This window comes from Epinephelus moara, chromosome 18 (assembly GCF_006386435.1).
Source record: "Epinephelus moara isolate mb chromosome 18, YSFRI_EMoa_1.0, whole genome shotgun sequence".
Taxonomy (NCBI): domain Eukaryota; kingdom Metazoa; phylum Chordata; class Actinopteri; order Perciformes; family Serranidae; genus Epinephelus; species Epinephelus moara.
Genome location: NC_065523.1, coordinates 7,341,503 through 7,355,616, shown reverse-complemented (window position 1 = coordinate 7,355,616; position 14,114 = coordinate 7,341,503). Strand labels below are relative to the sequence as shown.

The window sequence follows — 14,114 nt, the reverse complement described above, 5'->3', positions numbered from 1 at the left end:
TTAAGTGATTTTTGAAGAAGTTTGGATGCCACATCACAAGATACATTTTGGTGCTGAGCGCTGGGTTCTGACCCTGCAGAGCCTACATAAAAAGTAATAAAAAAAACCTAACCAAAAAAAACAGGTTGTTTTGGTACCTGTCATTAACAGATTTAACCATGCAGAGCAGTAACTAACTCAAGCATGGAATTAATGATGGTGTGACTGTTCTGTGGAGTGTTTTGTAAAACCTGTTAAATTCACTGTAATAATGGGCGTTAAAGGGAGAGTCCAGATGTTTTGGAGTGGGCTTGTATGGGGTACCTATCCATAGACCATATAATGCATACAGTAGATGTCCGTCGGCACACTCCCAGTTTGAAGAAGCAGGCTGGAGACCAACAAGGAAGCTAAGCAACCTGATGCTGTGGATGGAGGCAGCAACAAAAGCTACCCAAAGAAGACCCATCTAAAACAAATCAGGTTAACACACTCATACGCTGAGTATTTTTCTGCTTTACCTTAATGTCAGTGATTTCCAACAGGAAAATTAAGATGTTATATTGCTCTCTTCAAAGTCAGACTATTAAGAAAAACGGATTTAACATCTCTGAACACAAGCTGCTGGTCTGCCCTGTCTCCTTCAGTTAGTTTGTGTTATTGTGTGACTGGTGTTTAAAATGGTTAGTTCAGATCCACCAAAGTCACACTACAACAATAACTGATCGAGGCAGCAGTAGACCATCAGCTCCTGTGTTCAGCAAGTTTAAATTACCGTTTTCTCTATGGAGTCTGGTGGCTTTAACCAGAGCGGTAAACTTCAACTGATTTTTTTTTTTTTAGGTTGGGCTAAAATATGTTTTGTTGCTGACCCCTCCACAGCAGTACACTGCTAAGCTTCTGTGTGGTACTCCAGCTTGCTTCTCCAAACTGGGTTGTACCGACTTACATTTACTTTATGTAATGACTATGGGTAAGTACCTCTGACTTCAAAAAATACGAACTATCCCTTTAATATCAATGATGCCGTCAGGCAACGGTACGTCTGTGGCTTGGACTTTATGATGTAAAAAGAATATCATTTGATTTATATTCATCACAGATTTTTCCATAAATACTTTGATTTAATAATTAAACACATAGTTTTTACCGTGACACTTTAGTGACACTTTAGTTGAACTTAATAAAACACGTAAAGTCGTAAAGGAATTTTACTTTGAAGTTCCCACCGGATGTCCCGTGTCAGTGGAAGTAAACTGGTGAGAGAAATCAGATCCTGAAGTTGCGTCTCGCTAATAGAGTGGTACGGATGTGGTGCGTTCATAACCCAAATATTCTGACACCTTATTCCTTTAAAACGATACCAAACGGACAGTGAGCTGCTATATAAGCCTCAGCAAAGTGGACGAGTTGATTTTGCTGACGACTTCATACTTTTCTGGAGGCCTGGGGGAAACACAACGTTAAGCTAACGATAAGTATCCACCATGTCGTGGGAAGAAATGCCTTGTTTTCTGGCCTCGCCTCTGAGCTCGCCTCTGCCCCGTTCGCCTGCTCTCTGATCCTACCGGACAACAAAACAAGCAGAGGTGGTTAACGTAGCACTCAGCTGTCAATGCGGCTAACAGTTAGCATTATAAATTAGCCCACACCGACGGTTTTACTCTAGCTTGTTAGCTCGCGAGCCATGGCGGACAGCTTTGGAGAGCAGTCCAGCGGCGGTGCCCTTGGCTTAGGCGTTACCGGACAGGGCAGCGGGGCTTCGCTTCTGCCGACTTTGGCTAACTCTCTGCCGGTGGGACACTCAACAGCCAGCGGTGCTCAGTCCAGCTCTAACCCGGCCTCCCCTCCTCCCGCCGCGGCCGCGCAGATTGGCCTAACCGCTCTGGTGGCCCCTATGTCCGCTGTCACTGCTACCCCGGCCGGTTTTGGGAACACATTCACCCCCGGCTCCTCGCCACCAGTAGTGGCCGTGTCTCCGACCGTACACGCCTCCTCGCCTCTCCCCGTTGGGCTCGGGGTCGGCGGGGTGGCAGGAGCGGGCCTTCTGTCTCAAATCCACGCTACTTCTTGGGACCCGACTCTCAGTACGGACTGGGACAACGAGAAGGCTTCCCAGCAGTGCATCTTGAGGATAAAGAGGTAATGAAAACATTTGTTCTCAGACCCAAAATCTCAACGAGGTAAGTAAAAATCGAAAGTGAAAGTTTTTTTTTCGGAAAGTTCTGCCTTTACTGGAAACCTTTGTAGTCTCAACAAATGACGGGGAGTTTCAGGAAACGTCTGCATTTACTGTAAGACAACAACACACAGACATGTTGAAACTGAAAGATGACATAATCGTCAATTAGGTTTAGTTAAGCCATCAAGTCCTGTAAAACAGTTGCCATGTTGTTTCCTATTTAATTTAAACCCTTTTAAATTGTCAATTTGAATATTGGGTTTACCTGCTGGAATTTCATCTGTGTCTGAAGCATAAAAAAACGACAACAGGAAACTGGACAGTATGTTTTGCAGTGTCACTGTGGACAGTGAACTTTCTACCAAAGAAATGGTCCCCATGAAAATTGTCAACAGCTTGGTTGTAGCCAGGCCTGGGTCAGATATCTCTGTAATACATCTGTGTAAGATTCTCTCCATCTCTACCATAACTTTGTCCTCCCAGGAACCTCATCTGACTCCCTCCTTGTCTCTGTCTGTCTCTGTAGGGATATCATGTCCATATACAAGGAGCCTCCACCAGGGATGTTTGTTGTCCCTGATCCTCAAGACATGACGAAGGTAAACGATAGGACCCCTGTGACAAAGCTGTGACCCCATTTACTCATCATATCCATATAAAATCTAGGTGACATTTAATACACTTAGCCATATATATATGCGTCTCCAGATCCTATAACATATTGTAATGCAGCTTGGTTTTCCCTACATGTAAGTCAGAGTCTGTTCTATTCCAGTCCAAATGGTGATAATACACCTGAAGCTGTTTGGTTACAGCTACATACAACAACAGGCAGCCATGAACTAACACAAACAAATGGATAAATTGCATTTATGGGCTACATATGAGACAACAATTTACAGTTCCCTTCACAGGCTCTCACTCACACTGCTCCTGTAGTCATGCATATTATTCAGCGGTTGGCCTGATCAGGGATAGGGATGCCTCTGTGAGGAACTTTTCCCATTGGTTACTTCACTCGTGACAACACCAGTGTTACTGATCACATCAGACAGTTTACAAGGAAAGGTATTTGTCAATGATGCTCACTATCTGTAGTTCTTCAGTGTAGTGTCTTCAGTGGCTGTGGTGGCGTCTGCTTTTCCTTTTAATTAAATGTCTTAAGTTTTTCATTTTTTGTTGGGCTGCGGCTTGGCGGTGGCTCCCTCCACCTCTTCATCTTCCCCTTCTTTCATAATGCTCACTCTCTACCCAAGGATGACTGTTCTTCCTCCAACATTCAGGTCATAGTCACTCTGGTAGCACGCCTTGTGCATAAGGTCCTAGCTCACTTCTAACAAAGCTCTGTGCTGCATATCTGCTGCTGTATGGAGCAGGCACTTTCAGTTTACAATTGTAGCGTCTGTCAACTTACTAGATGTTGATGTCATGCTCAGTATCTTAACGGTTAGTTAATTCTTCTTTGATGAGCATGGACACTGATATGCAGAAATGAACTAAATGGGGGCGGCCGTGGGTACGTAATGTAATCGGTGTATGCACAAACACCATGTAACACAGACGACGATGGCAAGCCTAATCAGTGATCAGATAAACACTACAACAGCTTGGTTCACCTTCTGTATGACTCTATGTTTTAAAATTGCTGAAGCTGCTTTCTGCCTGTTAAGTGAGACAAGAAGAACAACCGCTTTTTTTTTTTTAGTGCAAGTTAAGCTGCTGTGATCACAGGACATAGATACTGTGGTCACTTACACATGTACACTTGCTTAAATACACTTACATGCATATACACTAAGATTGTTTTGATATCCGATAGCTGTCCTGTCTGGGCTAAGGTGCATGGCATGACAAAGTAAATGGTTTCTTTGACCACTTTGATCAATGCTTCATTTTATTCTGTAAGTAGTTGGGGCCATAGGATACGCACCACATCTGCAAAGCCAGCCACAGCAAAATGGTGTATATACTGATCTGATGGTGTTGCTTTTCCAAATGTTATAGTTACAGTGTTAAAGGGATTGCCATATCTAGCGATTAACTAAAGGATGATTCTGGTTTATTACAAAATGGATTAGGGTTGGGTGGTAGAGCCCCCAAAAATAAGATTGTGATTTATTTCAGTCATGCAAAATGCAGGTTCTACCCACAATTTTAACTAAATATTTGTTTTCATGTTGTAATATTGTGTGCATGTTGGACAGGAGTGTTTTCCAGCATGTATCACACTATGACATGGGGTTTCCAGTTCAACTTGAGTTGAAACCAGACTGGAAACCACCATTAACACACAGGGAGAAAGGAGTGAAGTTTCTAGGTCATGGAATCACTGATACACAATGTTCCATCATTTGTACATATCTTCCTCACAGCGGGTCTGATGTAGACATTGTCAGTTGTTTTCTGGGTCAGATTTTCTGCTCTCTGATTTGTTCATCCACAGCACCCCTCTCTCCCTTTGTACACCTCTCGTGATCTCTCTTAACCATCTCCTTTTCCCACACTTTTTCATTTCCTGCAGATCCATGCCCTGATCACAGGGCCGTTCGACACACCGTACGAGGGTGGCTTCTTCCTCTTCCTGTTCCGCTGCCCCCCCGACTACCCCATTCACCCACCCCGAGTCAAGCTCATCACCACTGGACACAACACTGTTCGCTTCAACCCCAACTTTTACCGCAACGGCAAGGTCTGCCTCAGTATCCTGGGGTGAGTAGAGGTTTATTACTGTCATGGTTACATTTGTCTCCACAGAAATCCATTAAGGATGGTTGGTCATACACACATGTGTTTACTGTGTTTCTGTCTCAAGAGCAGAGTAAAAACACTGTAAACTACTATATGGATGGTGCTATAAGCTGTGTGTGTGTGTGTGTGTGTGTGTGTGTAGGACATGGACAGGCCCAGCATGGAGCCCAGCCCAGAGTATCTCGTCTGTCCTCATCTCCATCCAGTCTCTGATGACGGAGAACCCCTATCACAATGAACCTGGCTTTGAACAGGTAGTGTGTGTGTGTGTGTGTGTGTGTGTGTTGGTAAACCCCACCTTGTATCATCATGCAGAATGAAGCGTGCATCTACACATGAACAAGGGGCCCATGCTCGTGACAACACAAAATGTAAACATTAATGGCGTCCTCCTCGGCTGAGCTGTAACATTAGCTAGGTCAGTGGTGCTAGCTGAGCTAGCAGTAGATGCACGCTTCCCTCTGCACAACGATACAGTTTGCAGGTGTAGTTCGGTAGAAAGAAAATCGTTCTGCTCTCAAACTGCTCTCAACAAGGTCTGTGGATTATCTTGAGTTACCTGGACATTAGTTCTGGAAAGAGACATGCTGTTGAGTTTTTCAAATGTATTTTTTTGGCACTTTGAGCACCAAAAGCTGCCATCTAGTTCCATTATGTTGAAGCGAACGCAGACATCTCTATGGCTGATATCTCCAACACTCAGCAACTGACCTAAAAAAATATCTGGATTTACAAAAGAGCACTATAGGTAAGAGGAAAAATATGTATTTTTGAATTGGGGGTGAACTATCCCTTTAAGTTTCTTAAGGGTTTAAGGGAAGTTTTTAGAGATTGGCAATTTAGTTGCTTACCTATGAAAAGGGGGAGAAAACTTTCCGAAAATGGTAATGATGTTACCGTAACCACTGTATGTGCAGGCTGATACCAGCAATTTCACAGCTAGTTCACAGTCTTAGTACAGATTGCAAGTTATCTTCTGTTTGTCTTAAATGCACTGTATTTAAATATTTATGTAAGGTTACGATCTGTCTGTGTGTCTTTCAGGAGCGCCACCCAGGCGACAGTAAGAACTACAACGAGTGTATTCGACATGAAACCATGAGAGTGGCTGTGTGTGACATGCTGGAGGGCAAAGTCCCCTGTCCTGAAGCACTATGGTGAGACCAACATCACTGTCCAACTAATCTTCACTTTCCTTCTTATTCTTTTCCATCTACCAACGTCTATTCTCTCTGTGCTTCTAACCTGCCCTTTTCATTTCCTTAAAGGGACAGTTAAAATTTTTGAAGTGGAGTTGTATGGGGTACTTATCCATAGACAGTATAAAACAAAAAGTAGATGTCGGTCAGCACGCCCCCCAGTTTGAAGAAGCAGGCTGGAGACTGACATGGAAGCTAAGCAATCTGATGCTACAGAGGGGTCGACAACAAAATGTATTTTAGCCACCTAAAAAAAGTCCCATCCAAAATAATCAATATCAGCTCAAGTGTATGCCATATTGAGAGTAATTTCACTGTCTTACCTTAATGTCAGACAGTGATTTCGAATGGGAAAATTAAGCTGTTATAGCGCTCTCTTCAAAGCCAGACTCCTCTGAGAAAAACTGTGATTTAACATCTCTGAGCACAGCAGCTGCTGGTCTGCCGCTGTTTCAATCAGTTTGTTTGTTTGTATGTGTAATTGTGTAACTTCTGCGTTTAAAAGGGTTAGTTCAGATTCACCAAAGTCACGCAAAACACTAACTAACTGACTGATCAAAGCAGTGGCCGACCAGCAGCTCCTCTGTTCAGCGAGCTTAAATTAATGATTAAATTAATTTTAAAATTAATCAATGCAGTATGGTGGCTTTAACTGGAGCATAGATGGGTAACTGAAGCCGTTAACAGCTACCCCCTTAAATGGGCTGTCTGACGGAACGATAAAGCAGTGAAAATACTCTCAATATAGCATACACGTAAACTGTTATTGATTATTTTAAGTGGGACTTTTTTAGGAGACTAAAATATGTTTTGTTGCTGACCCCCATCCACAGCAGGACTTTGCTTAGCTTCCATGCAGGACTCCAGCCTGCCTCTCCAAACTGGGGGCATGCTGACTGACATCTACTGTATGTAACACACTGACTATCAATAGTACACCATACAACCCCACTTCAGAAAATCAGAACTGTCCCTTTAATCCACTTTCCTCACCTCTCTTCTATCAACTTATTGGTGTATGCATGTGTGTCTTTAGGAGTGTGATGGAAAAGTCCTTCCTAGAATATTACGATTTCTACGAGGGTGTCTGCAAAGAGAGACTGCATCTACAGGGACAGAACATGCAGGTGATTATATTTCTCATTAATTTTGATCCATATACATCTACATTTTTAACTTTCTATGAGTAGATTAATGTCACTATATGTTTGATGACAATGTAAAGAAGTCCTGGGAAATTAATATGTATAATGCAAAGATTTACCAATATACATACCATAGAGATGGAAATAATGCATATATGTTAGAGTTTAAGTTATCAACGTTGGCATTCATTGTTGTCTGCCACGGTGTCTGTTTTATACTAACAGTAGGAGTCAAAGCAATCAAGTTTGGGCACACCCTTTGACAATCGTGATCCATTCTGAGCCAATACAGTTCAGAAGCGTTGGATCCATAATTGTCTTAAAAAAATTACAGCACTGAAATGTTGGATTTTAAAAATGCTCCCTCCTTATTACAAAAGACTTGCATATTCTAACATATCAGGAAACAAAAAATAAAACCCATTGTTGAATGTACAGTAGCACCATGGTTAACTTATATTAACCACAAGAGCAAGGCTCACCAACCTCTCGGAGACTGGGAGCTACCTAAGGGGTAACGTAATATGAAGGGCCACTTGTTTGATACAGAGCAGACAGCAGTGAAACAGGCTGCAGTGTAACCACTTAGGGTTGTTTTGCACCGTCAATTTACTTGTGATGCCTAAATGAAGCTTTGTAAACCATTTTCTTTATTTTCTGAACCCACAGAATAGGACTCTCTGTTCAACAAGGGGTTAAAAGCACACTGAATTGCTGTTCCTTGAGCCCTTTTCATTAAACCATGAGTGCCATCTAGTGCAGCCATCACATACAACTAATGCTTCATTAAGCTTTATATGGACATCAACACAATTTATGTCTTCTAAAAGTGCTTATTCTTTGCCACTGACAGGCTTAGATTGGTATTCTAAGTGTCTGACATGGAATGTATCTCTACAGAGGTCAACCTCAAAGAGTACAACCCTTTTTGTTTAACCAGAAACTGCCTCAAAATCACCATCAACTGGGTAAAACTTTGTTTCTGTCGACTTTAAATGAAGCGTGTTTCATAATGATAAAATTACTGATTATTTACAGGGTCTGCATGTAATTTTCATTTTCTGTCTTATTCGAGATACCTCTCTCTGACGCCGTTAAGTGAACTGCAGTCAGCGTCCTGTTGCCCGCGCTCCTGTGGTCACAATCCGTAGCCTAGAGCAAGCATCTGGGCATCGGCCAAAGCAGTGACAAACATGAAACTGGCTGTGATTGAACAGCATCATGGTGATAGAATGCTGGAAAAAAATTGAGTCATGTTCAGAATAACGTTACTATCTACCAATGGATCATTGGTTCCCTGATACAAAGTACCTTACTGTTTTACTTAATAAACTCATGTAATGAAGCAACCAACCACAGATCCACGTAGTGTAATTAGCTAAGTTACAACTAGCTGGCTAACATTACCTCAGATGACAGTAAGCTGATTGGCCGCTTCTGCATCACCCTTGGCTAGAGGAAGATGCTTTGTACTGTTGCATCTTGTATTGTGGGCTAAATCAATGTCGTTTGTCATAACACATTAGTTAGTATCACGTTAGCTGGGAAAGTCATTTGGCAAGGTAGCCAACTATCATTCTCACTGTCTCATTTAAAAAGTGTTTTGCTAGCAATAATGTTAGTGAGCAAGCAAGCCATGTAGCCAGCTAGTTGTGACTAAGCTATGCTGCATTATTCTGGCATTGGTTGCTTTATAACATTAGCTGATAAAGTAATTTTCATAGCCAATTTACCAGCCAGATCAGCACTGGAGTCTGGATGAATGAAATGACCTTTCATCTGCGTTAGCAGGCAAGCTAACATTAGCTTGCTAAAACCACAATATCATAATATATTTCACGTCAGTGATGTATTTAACAGTAGGATATCTATTCTGAACCAAGGGGCACTGAAATTATGATACACACTGAATTTTATGGTTTTACTTTTTATCGGACCAAAAATGAGATCAGAATTAGCAAGTTAGCACAGCCCGCGGACCCTCCACCTCACTCCCCACCAAAAGGACACTACTTCCTCAGGAGGAGAACAGACAGCAGCTCGGACCTTAACCGTTGTAGCAACCTGATTCAGCCAGCACAAACCCCAGCCCTGGGATTCCCAGTAGGCTGGTGGCCAGTGAAAGCAAGGGGTCTAATCCTTGTAATGGCAGCAATAATGCATGCTGATCCGACAAGGTGGTCTTGAGGCCGGTTCAGGATCAGAATCCCGTTCAGGTGCTTGGTCTTTCTCTGGCTGAATTTAAGTTGCTACAGTGCACTGTGTGGACTCTGTGTTATGGTGGATGTCAGTCATTTGTTGAAGATAGCAGACTCCATTTCTTAGCTTTCGCTAGTGATACACACTGGTAGCACTGTTGTGCAGCTGAAGAGAGGCAAGGCACTTGAGAACATGCATAGCATCACATCCTTTGGATTTTCCTGGAAAGTTTGGTCAGAGTCCTTTTACATAGAAGTCAGCCCACAGGCAGCTAGAGGCAACCGAGAAAACCACTGAGAGTCTGTTTTTATGTCACGTTAACAACCTGTTCACGGGTTGGCAATAAAAAACAGTTAATACTGGTAAAAATTAAAACACAGAAGCCTTTAAATGGAGTCTGGTGGTTTTAGTGTAATCAGTTAGACACAAAAACATTGGAGGTTGAAAAATACAGAAGTTGCCCTTCAACACAGAAAACAATTATAAATCTTTTCCTGATATAAAAAGATACAGATGGTAGGCATATGTTAGTGAACTCATCAGGACAGTACACACACACACACACACACACACACCATGACAAACTTTATTTCTGAATGACTCTCTTCTGTATATTTATCTGTCACTCTACCCAGGACCCATTTGGCGAGAAACGTGGTCGCTTCGACTACCAGGGCCTGCTGGCTCGCCTCAACGCCACCCACAGGCGAATACGTGAGAAAAACTTGGCAGAGGACGACCACAACGATGACGATTCAGACTCAGACACCAGCTCCTCTGGGACAGACCCTGACAGCCAGGGCAGCTCCCAGCCCTGACTCCCTGAACAGTACTGGACTCAGAGCCAGTCCAAGAACTACAGACAAAGGGACCTTTTTTTGTTTTGTTTGCAGTGGAGGAACAACGTCACTGAAGAGAATGCCACACCTACGTCAAAGTTTAGTGAGTCCAGGGTTTAGGGTTGGAATCAAGCTTCTGTTGAATGGATGTTTCCGAGAGGGAAGAATTGGTAGTGCTCTCTTGAAAATGAAAAGTGAACACCATCTGCTAGACAAATGCTGGCGAATCTGGCCCAGAGCATTGTATTTGTGCTACTTTCGTAGCTAACCAGCTGCGATTTTGGTGTCCTGTTTGATTCTAAAACTTGTCGGCTCCCAAAATGCCTGATAGATTTTGAGAGTAACCAGCCATTGTTGATTGTGGATATAAAAGATTAGTTTTATGGCTCAAATCTTTGAAAACATATATGCAGATATTGCAGCATTCTAAGGTGGCAGTTCTGCTTTGACCTACAAGCCCAAACAAAGCCAGTCAGTTTTATACTCCTTACCAAGGAAAGACTGTCTGATTGGGATCGTCAAGGAAAAGGCCTGGAGCTCAGTTTGGCTTCAAAGTTGAGACAGGTTTGGGCCAGACGAATGGACCTTCTACTGTGAAAGTCGGGGTGATTAGCCTGAGTTAGCTGGAGCATTGAAAGATGATGGTCCTTCTTTAAAGTAGCACTGTCTTCTTTGGATTCAAGAGGGCAGGAAGCTATGACAGACCTTTAACAAACAGAAGGTAGTTGGAGAAAATGTCGAGGCTTTGCAGGTCTTGTCTCTTCTGCCCATGGTAAAGCCACGCCACAGCTCTTTCAGACTGAACCTCAGCCACCTCTATAACCAGGCCACATCAAACATCAGCAGCTCTCGAGTCTGAATACAGTGATTCCTGTGTATTGTACAAAAAGTTCTGCTTAGCTTTCAGTTTAAATAGTGCTGTTGAATTGACAGTAAATCTGTTTACCAGATAAGAAGCCGTTAGAGAAATGTCACTTTCATTGACATCTACCTTTGTACCCTTTGTTATGGTATTTTCTCATTGTCGTGCTGGAACTAATGCTTATTTACAGTGTGTAGGTTGTTTATTTGGAGACCCTGCTGTTCTTCGGGTTGCAGGCTCTTCTGATTAACCCATCGAGATGTAAACCAAACTATCCTGTGCTTTAGCTAGATCCACACTGCACTGTGTTCACACTGCAAGTAACTCAGTCACACTGTTGTGTCTGTATGAGGGGCCCAACTTAAGGCTTTGGTTGCACCTCTACAGAGGTACACACAGAAGGCAGATCAATCAATCGTGGTTTCACTGCTTTGGTATTGGTTTCTTTAATTTAATTTAATTCTTTGACACTTTGCTGACTAAGTAGCTTTTGTTAAAAAGAAACTGATAAACCCTGTTCTTAACAAAGTTGTCATTTTGGGTGCATGCTTTTCACCACTAGATGGCAGGCTTGCCACAGATTTGGGTTCGATGTTACAAACTCAAATTAATAGGGTAAGTAAGGCAGTGAAGAAATCTGATTAGCCAGCAATTTTTCAACAGTATGTTTTGTCCAGGCACACCCCAGCAAGATTCACTCGTCAGCGACACAAGAAACTAATGTACTTGTTGACAACATTGCTTGCAGTGTGATCACAGTGGTGGGCATTATCAAGGAAAGAAGAGAAGAGAGCAGAGTTTGTAGGGTTTTATGAGTGGAGAAACACTCCAGGATAGCTTCAGATAGATTTCTATCCAAGTCTTGCTAAATACTCACATGCCTTCATGTATGTTGAATGTGTTATTCCACCTGTTTGTACTGGCTGTGAAAAGATCTTTTTCTAGCCCGACTCAGTCAGCTGTAAGAAACGGGACTAAATCTACAGTCTTCATTTCAGTTCAGCCATGTGAGTTACACAAATCAAGTGGCTGTGTTTGTTCTGGTCGTCAGGCATAGATTAATTACTGTTTTTGTGCCCGCTATGTGACTACCAGGACACATCCGAGTTAGTGGAGGGATTCCATGCTGGAAACGTCTGTGGAAAGTGAAATTTTGTACTAATAATACTTAATATCGGAAGATACCCACTTTGTAATAAGTTTTTGCAAAGAACAGGAAGGGATCTCTTCACAGCCAGTATGGAGAGGAGGAATGATAATACTGAGTAACCAGCACCACCAGTAACACTTCCAGAGTTAATGCAGAATGTGAGCATTGCCGAGAGTTGGATCAGATTGATGCCACACTCATGTCTGTTTGGTAAATATGAAGCCGCAGTCAGTTAGCATAAAGACTAAAAATTGGGTACAGCTAGCCTGTCTGTCTAAATGTAATGATATCCACATACTCAAAAGCTCACTAATTAACTATTAAATGTCCTCTGTTTAATCTGGGCAAAACCAAAGTGTAAAATTAACTTTTTTGACATTTTACAGGGAGATTATAAGGCAAGAAATAGTCCCGTATATAACCAACCATAAAACTCTTTAAAACTTTGTCGTTTTTGCAGATTAACGAACAAGATGTGACATTTTATTGAGTGAGTATTAGAGGTGGTGGTGGGTGGACTTTTGTTTTGTTACTTTTGGACAGAGCCAAACTAGCTGTTTTCTGTGTGATAACTAACCAGCTGCTGTCTTTAGCCACATATTTACCTGATATGCAAGTACAGATCAATCTCTACATTAAACGCTCCGCCACAAAGGAAATAAGTACATTGCCAAAAATGTACTGCTTCTTTAAACCCAAATACAGACTCTTAAATTTCGGCATACCACCCATCTTATACTCTTTTCAAGAAACTTGTCATCATGGTGAGACAAGAGGTCAGACTAATGAATGACTTTAGGGCTTGTTGCATTTCCTTTCTGCCTTCCATTGTCCTCCAGTGTCTCTACAGCCATGTTGACGGAGAGAGGAGCAGAAGTTAGGTTGCTTAAGATTCAAATGGGATTACTAATATAGGGCATTCCTTTTTATTATGTTATAGAATGGTTATATGAGAATCAGCTCCTCGCAGATTATATGTGATTGCCAAAATGTTGATTGCAGCACTTCCTGAAATGGAAGTGAAGAGATCATATCCTTGTTTGGTTGTGTTGTGTTGTGCTTAAAGCAGGGTTCTTCAGTGGCTCTATAAAGACTGGATCACTGACTCAAGTGATCATTTTCCAGGTCTACAAAATGTTGGTAATGTACAGACGTTCTGGAAAAATACAGAATAAAATGTTGTTCAGTCCTGATACTTGTGACTATTGTCTTTTTTCGTTGTAGATGTCAGCGCAAGGGGCTGATATTTGTATAGAGCACTAAAACTAGATAGAAGGTGCAAGTTTTTTGGACCCTAGTTAGTAGTTTTATAATGTATTTATCCACAGCTACTTCATTGTATTTCTCTCAACTTTTAAAAGCTGAACGATAGATGAAATAATTATAGTTTACCTAATACTAAAAAAATACGTTTATATTAAAAAAAACTTTTCAAATTATATTCTTGTCTAGTATTGGATATCTATTTATCTTTAAGCAACACTATTTTCCATCAGTGTAGCTCTGGTTCTTGAACTGGTTTTTTCTAACCTTGGTGCTAACTAATGAACCAGCCCGCACTTCCACCAGTTATGCGTAGAGCCAGTGTAATGAAGGATGTCATCAAAGAAGTGCGTTGCACAATGCACCACAGAAGTAAACAGTATAACTCTGTGACAGTAGTGGCAAAACCACAGATTACATTGATCACCTGCAAACCTTTGTTCTGGTATTATTAGGGTCCGGGCAGCTAAGCTGCCAGGACACTATTGTATTCCTAGGAATTCTTTCTTTCTTCTGAGGAAGTCATACTTCCCAAGGGCGAAAACTCA

At 41.9% G+C, this 14,114-nt stretch overlaps 1 protein-coding gene across 1 annotated transcript; it reads left to right on the top strand.

The window, feature by feature from the left end:
- The first annotated feature begins 1,230 nt into the window (after window positions 1–1,230).
- Window positions 1,231–13,496, top strand: ube2z (ubiquitin-conjugating enzyme E2Z). The gene is made up of 7 exons (XM_050068237.1): window positions 1,231–2,121; window positions 2,688–2,760; window positions 4,683–4,870; window positions 5,052–5,163; window positions 5,954–6,066; window positions 7,145–7,235; window positions 10,088–13,496. The coding sequence occupies exons 1-7, from the start codon at window positions 1,667–1,669 to the stop codon at window positions 10,268–10,270; spliced, it is 1,215 nt and encodes a 404-aa protein (XP_049924194.1). The 5' UTR covers window positions 1,231–1,666; the 3' UTR covers window positions 10,271–13,496.
- The last annotated feature ends 618 nt before the right edge of the window (window positions 13,497–14,114 follow it).